The 9,898-nt window shown below is 41.6% G+C and overlaps 1 protein-coding gene across 4 annotated transcripts in view; it reads left to right on the top strand.

The window, feature by feature from the left end:
- daam2 (dishevelled associated activator of morphogenesis 2) overlaps positions 1–9,840 on the top strand; it is a 125,647-nt gene extending 115,807 nt beyond the window's left edge. For all 4 annotated transcript variants that reach the window (XM_072689096.1, XM_072689099.1, XM_072689098.1 and 1 more), the window contains 2 exons: positions 2,589–2,759; positions 5,301–9,840. In XM_072689096.1, the coding sequence (XP_072545197.1) occupies positions 2,589–2,759; positions 5,301–5,516 (387 nt within the window). In that variant the 3' untranslated portion in view covers positions 5,517–9,840. The remainder of the gene's footprint in view (positions 1–2,588; positions 2,760–5,300) is intronic.
- Positions 9,841–9,898: the final 58 nt, after the last annotated feature.

Below are 9,898 nucleotides of genomic sequence, written 5' to 3' on the forward strand. Positions count from 1 at the left end.
AATGCATAATAATACATATATTATATGAATACATAATAACTCCCCTACAGCATTTATACAGACACTCCTCAAAATATTCAAATGATTATAATAATAGTCCTTCCTGCACCTTCCCTCACCCCTGGATCTTCATTTTCCTTAATATAAATGTGTTAGATCATCAGGACTTCTCCATTTCAAAAACAATGCAGCATGTGCTCTTAGAAGGCAGCGTCCCTTTATCACCTCCTGTTAGTGCAAGCAGTGCAGTATCCTAATATTTTACACACTGCCCTGCTGGGATCTTGTGCCTTGTTGAGATTAGTTCACAGTGAATGTCTTACAGTATTAGTGTTTAATATTAAATTGGGACACAGCTCTAGTCTATTACTTGGTAAAAGCTGCAGCACTGAGCTCTAATGCACTGCCACTTCACAGAGTTCCGAGCCGGCGGAACTGGCCAAACTCCCAGCGGGAGGGAAGCCAGCAGGAGCCAGGATAAATGCTACGTAGAGCACTTCAGAGCAAATCTGCTGCGGATTCGGGATGCTCTTGGCAGTCGGAGCAGTCTGACCTTAAAATGGATTTACACTTTTAGAGCAGGAATCATATCTAAACGGAGGGCCTTACTTTAGGATTTAACACTGCGCTGTGCCAGACCATTCCTAAAGAGACAGGGCCCAGCGCATGCCTCCCATTACTGATTCTGTTCGAGCTTCAGGTCAGGAAAGGGCCAAGCTGAATTTTCAGCCTTTGCTTAATTTCTACGTTGTGCAGAACCGATCCTGTAAATCAGACACTTCTCCTTTCTGCTGCTGTTTAGCATGAAATCAGCTGATTTGTCACATGATGCATAAATTGGCTCCTTTCCCTTTCCTTCATCTATAGTCTCTCTCTCTCTCTCTCTCTCTCTCTCTCTCTCTCTCTCTCTCTCTCTCTCTCTCTCTCTCTCTCTCTCCCCCCTCTCGCTCTGTCTCGCTCCCTCTTTACTTCTCTCGTGCTCTTTTTTTTTCCTATCTCTGGCTCTATCTCTCTCGCGCTCTCTCTTCATTCATTCGCTCTCTACTTGTTCTGCTCTTACTGTCTCTCTCTCTTTCTCTCGCTCTCTTCTTCTCTTCACTGTATCTAGCTCTTATTGTCTCTCTTTCTCGCTCTCTCTCCTTGTTCTGCTCTTACTGTCTCTATCTTGCTCGCTCTCTCTCTCTCTCCCTCTCTCTCTCTCTCGTGCTCTCTCTCTCACTCTCTCTCTCGTGCGCTCTCTCTCTCTTTCTCCCCCTCTCCCTCTCTCTCTCTCGTGCTCTCTCCCTCTCTCTCTCTCGTGCTCTCTCCCTCTCTCTCTCTCGTTCTCTCTCTCTTTCTCTCCCCCCTCTCTTTCTCTCCCCCCCCCCCCCTCTCTCTCTCTCTCTCTCTCTCTCTCTCTCTCTCTCTCCCTCTCTCTTTCTCACCCTCTCTTTCTTTCTCACTTTTTCTACACTCACTCATTACTTTAACTTTTGTGCACTCTCATTCTTTCTCTCTCGCTTTTTCTTTTCTAGCTCTCTTCTCTCGTGCTCTTGCTCTCCTTTGTGTCTCTTTCTCTCTCTTTCTCCCTCTCTCCCTCTCTTCTTGTTCCGCTCACTGGCTCCCCTTTCCTCTTTCTGCTCTCTCTTTCTTTTCCTCCTCCTTCTTGCATGCTCGCGCTCTCATTTTCCTTCATTTTCTCTGAGACCATTAAGGAAGGGAGAGACAGGGAAAGAGACATTTATTCTCTACCTGTTCTGCTCTCACTGACTCTTCCCTATGCTTCTCTCTCTCTCTCTCTCTCTCTCTCTCTCTCTCTCTCTCTCTCTCCTCTGTCAGTGGGCAGGTGGTAGTGATAAGAGAGGACATATGGTAGTCAAATCAGGCGTGCCCTCATCCATCCCGTACACAGGAGGAACAGAATTGTGGTTGTTGGTGAACACACTGTTGACAGATGTGGCTGTGATTGATGCAGCTCGCTCAGTAAACAGATCAGCAGGCAGATGAGGCCACACCATTTGGTAGTGTCCACACACCCAATGCTGCCTTATCAGACACACTATCCTGACTCTGGGTTTCACAGGTGTTTGGGGATGTTAACTTGGACAAGTGTATTAATAAATGGCTGCTGTTGTTTATGTAAATGACCCATTCAAATAAGAAAAAGTGGCTGTTTGACATAATAGAATAGTTTGGAATTCATATTTTCAGTGCCTTTTTTGGCCCAGATGCATTTATAAAAGGATGGTGTCCCACAAGTTCCTGTTCTAGGACCACTAAACATCTGTTAACATCAGTGTCTAGTGCTATGTTGATTACTCCCAGTTGTGTGTATATATCTCAGAAAACACTATTTGCACTTAAAGTGGCTAGAAAATTATAGACATACTGTGGGAAGTATATGACTTTAAAAATCATTTAATTTAAGGGCTCTAGAATGTCTAGAATAGGGGTCTAGAATAATAAAGAGCTGTATATAATTCTAAAATCATAATAACCAAGTGGTGTTTATATTATATACTGTATTGATTACCTTTATCCACCAGAGCTGACATTTCCACTCATGCTTCAGTGCCTATTGTTTGACTGATTGCTCATCCTCTTCTCAGTTTATGAAGTCTCTGAAGCACTTTGGAGAAGAGCAGGGGCGGATGCAGCCAGACGAATTCTTTGGGATTTTTGACACCTTCCTGCAGTCCTTCACCGAGGCTCGACAGGACCTGGAGAACATGCAGCGCCGCAAAGAAGAGGAAGAGAAGAGGGCACGTATGGAGGCCATGGTGAGAAATGCACATGTTCAGTGCCTGCTGGCATAACTGGGTTTGAAGACAAATATAGTAAATGCCCGTTTACAGCATAGAATAACTAAACCTCTATGTTGCTGCTTAATTAGCATTCAATAATTCAGTATACATTTAGAAATACAAGTGCTATATAAGGTTCTTTGAGCGATGCCATGTCAAGACTTTTTAAGGAGAAGGCAAAATAAGGTTCTTAATAGTGTAGTGGGATTTTACCCTTTGAAATTTTCCACCATTTCTGAAATTTCACACACTGGAAAACATGTTAATGTTTTTTTTTTAAACGCGTTCGAGTAAGAAGAAATTTAAGAAAATCTGGAGTTCCAAAGTTTGGATCTGACCAAGATCTGAATATCTGAATTTGTGCATTTGACTTCATATTCCTATGGTTTATGATATTCAACAAGTAACACTCTATGTACAAGTATTGGGAGTACACCTGTTGTCCAAAAGCCCGAAAGCTTTCTTTTAGATTTTGGAGCACTGCTGTTAGGATTTGATTGCATTCAGCGACAAGAGCATTAGTGAGGTCAGGATGTTGGGTGATCATCACCCTACCTCATCCCAAAAGTATTGGATGGAGCACCATCCATCATTCCAGAGAACAGTTCATTCCATTTTTACTGCTCCACAATCTGAATACTGGGGCTTTAGAGCCATCTACACACATGACATTAGGCATGGTGCCAGTAGGTTCATGCATATCTACTCCAGAGAGTCTCACTCTATAAGCAGTACTTCTCTACAAGTACTAGGCACGCAGTGTGTGCGCATTTGCACATCTGTGTCAGCAATGGGAAGGGGTATCCACAAACATCTGGACATATAGTGTATGCTAAAGAAGCAAACCACTTGCAGTACAATTCTCCAGGTCTTAGACATTTAATGTGCCTTTTGCCAGTGATAACAGTCCAATACTTGAGGTCTAGCAACCACATTTTATTCCTGAATGCTTTAATACATTAATCAGGGAGCTAAATAGACCTAAAGTAAGGGACAACCCTTGTGTTTTGTCCACAGCTCACATTCTTCAGTTTTTCCTCACTTCCTCTCATGAATACAGAGGGTCTCTCTGGTGACAGATATGAGCCTGGGCTTCAATATGTTGTGTTTATTATTGGTCTTTTCCCCACTTTATCTTTCTAAAATGGCCAATCCATCAGATCAGCTGTCCGTAGCACCACCAGCCCCTCTCTCTCTTAGCCTGTTCACTTGGAGGCCTCCCCCAGGGAATGCTGGGAATGTGGCTTGGCCTGCTGAGAGTGAGAGAGTCTGGGAACAGGACAGCCTCTCTGACTTCGACTCAACCCTCAGTCATGTGGATTATGGGACACAATGCTTATTAGCGAACACACTCACACTCATGCACAAGAAATATAGCACATACTGTACTTACAGGTCTGTATTCACAAAATTGACAGACGTTTGTTACTTTTTATAGTAAGGTACAAGTTAGTGTATGAAAATGGCCAAAACACCTGGTAATGTATCCACACATACTTCCATCAAATCTACAGTGATGCAGCTTATGGAGATAATGGTCTTTGAGTGATAATATGGACAGTAAGAATAAGAGTATGTAGCTGGGACCCGCATGTTCATTTATTTAGTTTTTCAGGCAGAATTCCCTGTATCCGCAGATCCAGTCATGCTCAAATCCAATTTAGGCCGTGATGGTCCACTGTGAAGTCACTGAAAAAGCTACCAATACTGTAGTGAACAGCAGTCAAAACAGCAAAATCTCTTTGAAACATTTTGGCGTTTACAACGTGATTTCTATTGTTTCCATTTAGACATTATACCCTAATGCTATTAATGACACTCCCAGGATTTTAAGGGTAGTTTAAGCTTAAATCAAACACAAACATGCTACACTAAACAAAAATGACTATATATCGCCATGCATATCACTGATTCCCGCCTAGATCCCCTGATTCCCAGGCCTGTTTTTGCTTAACGCTCTTGATCTTTGACACCATATATCACACTATTCAAGTAGACACATTCGAAATCTACAGGGTCACAGGAATGATGCACCTATGGGTCAGATCATGTCTGGCTGGCCAATAATAACAATTATAATAATAAAGTCAAGCATGATGTCCCTCAAGGATCTGCTCTAGGACCAATAAGCATTTATAAATCTTAGCTTCCTCCATGGTTTAAGGTGTTAAATTTAAGGTAAAGGTTCAGTGTTGTGGTTGATTCAAGGTTAAGGTTAGCATTACATTGAACTTGGAGTTTAGTTTCATTTTATGCATATTCAGCTGAATGTCAGGTGAGCATCTACGACCATCCAAGTAAAGTGATATCAAGAAGAAAGCAAAATATGGATCTTAATAGTGTAATGACATTTTACCATTTTGTACCATTTCTGTTGTTTGTTAAAAACCTTCATACACTCATCCTGCTTGCCTCCCCCCACATTGCTGATGACACCCAGTTGTATATATCAGAAGCACTATATGCACTAAAATGTTTGTCTAATAATGAGGTGCCTGTGTCTGTGTTTCTTTCCAGTTGAAGGAGCAAAGAGAGCGAGAAAGGAGGGCCAAGAAAAGTGCAGGAAGTGTGTCTGAGGAAGTGGGTGAGTTTGATGACCTGGTGTCGGCCCTGCGCTCGGGAGAAGTGTTTGATAAGGACCTCTCAAAGCTCAAACGCAACCGCAAGCGCTCAGTCAACCAGCTGGTGGAGAGCGGTGGACGCGAAAGGCCAATCACCAAGGTCAACTATTGACCCCTGTGAAAGTTTGCTTCACAGACACTGTACCTGAAGGAAACTCCTAACTGCCGTACGCCTCCCTCATCACCCACATCTTGCCCTTACCCATAATGACTCGCAAGCTAAAGATGACAGACACTGTGGGACAGTCCTCTGTGTGCCGGAAATTCCTAGAGCACTGTGCTCAATACACTTTCTTTAATCTCATGCTTATTCTAAATCCTACACGGTCTTCCTCCTCTGCATGTACGATTCATTCCTCCAGACCAACTTCAAATGTAGCCTCAAACTGCCGAGTACCCAAACCCACAACTCTGGGTCCAGTCTTAGCCATTCACAATGCACAGTTACTGCAAGATGGTTAAGATCAGCCCAAGAACTGCTATGGCAAGTCAGGAGCTGGTGCCATAGACAGTAGCACTTGACTGGAAAAGGGTCAGTCTAGTTCAGGTTGCAAAAGATTTGGACAGAACATGGGGAGGACTCTCAAACACACCTGGAAAACCTTTCCTGTGTTAAAAGACACTGCCAGCCGTGTTAGGTGCTGATACCCTGTGTGCCTCTCTCTCCTGCTACATTTCTCTGGTGCTTTGATAAAGAGAACCATGTCCTCTCTACCATTGGTGTTTGTTATAACTACAATGAGAGACTGAGAGAAAGAGAGAGAGAGAGGGAGGAAATTCTGGAACTCTTGGCAATGCAATAACCCAGCTGACCAATGGATCCAACTGCTATTCAGCTGAAAGTTAGCGATACATTTGGTCAACCTTATGTATGGAGATACAGTAGACGAAGCAAGGGCAAGGAGGAGAACCTCCTAATGATGGGATGGCCAGCTAGGAAAAACTGGACACATGGTCACAGTCTATATTGGCTGGGATACCCCCTTCCCAAGTGCCTCCTTAAACAGATGGCATTCCCAAGGACTACATGCAAGTTGAAGGTGTCAAGAAAGCACAGCACATCTGGGGGAAAAAGACTGAAGTGTAAAGAACCAAAACGTTCCGAGACCGGAAGATGCTGAAGCATTTGTCAAAGTTCAGTACCACCTACAGAGCTTCTCTGTCTATTGAAACAAATTCAAAGGATTTGCGCTGGCACTGCCTAGTGCCAAAGCAAAAAACAGGAAAGTAAATACGTAGTACACAATAATAAATGCAGGTAGAATGGCATTTATATATTTATTTATACAAAGATGCAAACATGCTAATTTGAGAACCTTTTTTTTAATTCTTCCAATATTTTCTAGTTTATACTTCTAATACTTTGAAATTCCTATGAAATTGTTTAATTTGATAGATGTTTGGTTCATGCATAAACAAATAAGACTCCATTGCCCTGAGATCAGTCCACCCAGATCCACCAAGCATCTCGTATTGTGATGACAATTTAAGGGGCAGGGCTATTTTCAGTTCGGCCTCAGCACTGCCCCGGGTCAAAAAACACCTACAGTGCCACTGTACCATGCATCATCTTTGGGTCATGGGTACTTATAGTATATAAATAAAGTAGATGCCTGCAGATTGTATTACTAATTCATTGTTATGTGTAGGCACTTGTTCATTTATTTGCATCCTCAGAGTGATGGTTCCCCTGAAATCAGTCAGAAAGCTCCAGATCCACATGACGCAACCCACTTTTTTTTCCATCTATATATATATATTTGTTTATATTGTTTTTCATTACATGTATATTAAGTGTTTTTGTAGATGTAAGACAAAGGTTGCAAATGCATGGACAGTGACCTATTCAGATGCACATGGCTCCCAAGAATGAGAGGACTGAGAGATTGGGAGGACTAAAAAAACAGGTTGAGAGTAAGAGTAAGGGAAATGGGTTAAGGATAAAGCCCTCATGGCAACATCCGTAAGACTAAAGTGTAAAAATATGGAGGACGTATGTGTTGGGTTTTTTTTCTTTTTTCGTGGTACCTGGTCTAAGTGAGATTGTTACAGGGTGGAACTTGGTGAAGTCGAGACATGTAACATGTAATAAGCACCATCTTTTTTTGTCAAATTGTGTTTGCACCACTTCACTTTCTTTTCATTCTTTCTCTGCAGTCTCCCCCATCTGCACATATGGGGATGGGTAAACCCAGGGGTTTAGGGGGTTTAGTAAGAGGATTCCTCTGCTCTCTTAGGAGATGATTGATTATTCACAGACTTTTGCTAATCTTTCATTTGGGTGGTACCACTCCATGCCCATGAACTTGTTGGGGGTTTGGGGTGTTGGCCTGGGTGAGAACTCCTTGCGACTTTCTTTTCTCAGTGCCAGTAGGAGGGTACTTTATCCATAAGCCAAAAGGTGGGATGGGGTGTGGTGTGGTGGGGTGGATATTGGTTGCACAACAGCACACAGCAGCATATGGTGCCATAACAAAGAATTACTGCTCATTTATTCTCATTATTCTCTTTTATAAGAGGGGACGGGTTTCCTTCTTGGTCTTTAACGACACATAAGCGCATGGGTGTCAATTTGTCATTCATTATTTATATTATTATTTCTTCTAATGAGCGTATACCAAAAGTACTAACCAAATACCGTGTTCAGTCTGACTGATCTAATCAAACACTACCTTATTTAATATATTACTTTAATGTGAGCTGACTAGCTTAATCAGGTATAGCTGCACTAGTTCCAGACCCTTATGTGCTGAGTAAGCCCAACACTTGCCAATAATGGCCATATAGAAAGTAGTGGTGAAAGACTTCCTTCAGTACATAATTTTAAGTGGTAAATGACAATAATGACGCTACATTGTTTAATACATAAAGATGTAGGCCTAGTATACCAAATAGAAAAGAAGGGGAAAAAAAACGAATATATTAACTTAAAAGCACTCATTCGTTGACACTTTGGAATGTTTCTAACATTGGAAATATAAATTCGATGTCCATGAAGGAAAATGAGATTGTGACAGTTTAATGAGCATTTTCTCCTTGCTGATGTAAATTTAGGTGTTTTTTGGGCCTCTTTACTTTCCATTCTATTCTTCAGCTCATAATGTTTTCATCAGTAAGAAGAGCGCTTTAGCAGATGCTGGTAGAAATACATTGTTCCACAGACCAGTCTAAGCTCACTTTCTTTAGTCCGATACCACGGGGTATTCGAAAATCATCAGTATTATTGTTTATTTGTGTAGATTCGTATGTTTTGTTTGGTATATGTATCTGGTCATTGACTGGCCAGACAGAATGGAAAGAATAATAAATGTAGCTTTGTTGCTTGATGCACTTTTTTTTGTAGGACAGGCTTTTCCTGCATCCTCAGTATGGACACGCTCACGCAGCTTATCGTCTTCATCATTATTATTATAGGAAAAAGGCAGAGAGGCAGAGGAGTCGTGGAGCGAAAAGAAAAGAAAGAAAGAAAGAGACATGGAGACATGGACGTATGGTCAGATTTATTTGGTAGGTATTGAAAGATGGCCCTTCTAAATAGTTGTAAATGGCTGGCTCCAACTCCCCTTGGTCTGAACTGGGCATCTACCCGTAGAGGAAAAGTGGGATGCATCTGGTTTTACCTCAATATGTGGTTAAATTCACAAAGGGACAAGACAGGAAGGGCCAATTCAGACTTTAAATACACATTTGACTTTGGTCCGGTGACCACGTGTTGACACGATGACGAGGAGATAAATATATAGAGAATGTAGTCCTTTAGAGTTGAACTTCAACTGCATCAGCGCGCACCAGTCTCCTCCACTGCCTCTGTGTGCATCACTTGCTTTTGTATCTTGTTTTCTCAAGCGAATGTTTGCCTTTCACCTTCGTTTGGTCCAATAATGCACTTGTTGTTGTTTGCCAGAACGACTCGAACGTGGTGCACAAGTTTGATCCTTTGGTATAAAAGATTTATATTGTGGGTAAGAAATTACCTGAGTTACACGACCTTTGTATCGGCCATAGAAAGCTGCACTCGACTTTGACAGGTTGTATATTGTGCAGAGTGAGTATTTTTAAAAGGTTGACTTGACGAGCTTCACCCGAAAGATGTATAGTTCTGAGATATTTTGTACACCGTTATAGTTGTTTGAGGAAAACAAGGAAAAAAAAAAGTGAAAAGGAAAAAAAAAGTTACGAAATGTTTCATTTTTTCCTGTAAATTGATTCTCTATTTATTTGCCTTACTTAGTTTGCTATATTTTGTATGTATACACAGCATTACAACAAAAAATGTTATATAAATATGAATAACTATACTGTGGTCCTTGTATGTCAAATAGGTTTTTCATTCTCATCTGAAGTCTGAAAAACTGAAAAACTCATTTTATAATTTTGTTTTGTTTTTGCTCGCCATGCGTCCTTTTGTAGGGTTAAATAAACCTGTTTCCCTTACAGCCCATGTGAGTGTGTTTATTCTTGCTGACATCCTGAACTAAGCTCAACACTGCCCTC

This window comes from Salminus brasiliensis, chromosome 10 (assembly GCF_030463535.1).
Source record: "Salminus brasiliensis chromosome 10, fSalBra1.hap2, whole genome shotgun sequence".
Taxonomy (NCBI): Eukaryota; Metazoa; Chordata; class Actinopteri; order Characiformes; family Bryconidae; genus Salminus; species Salminus brasiliensis.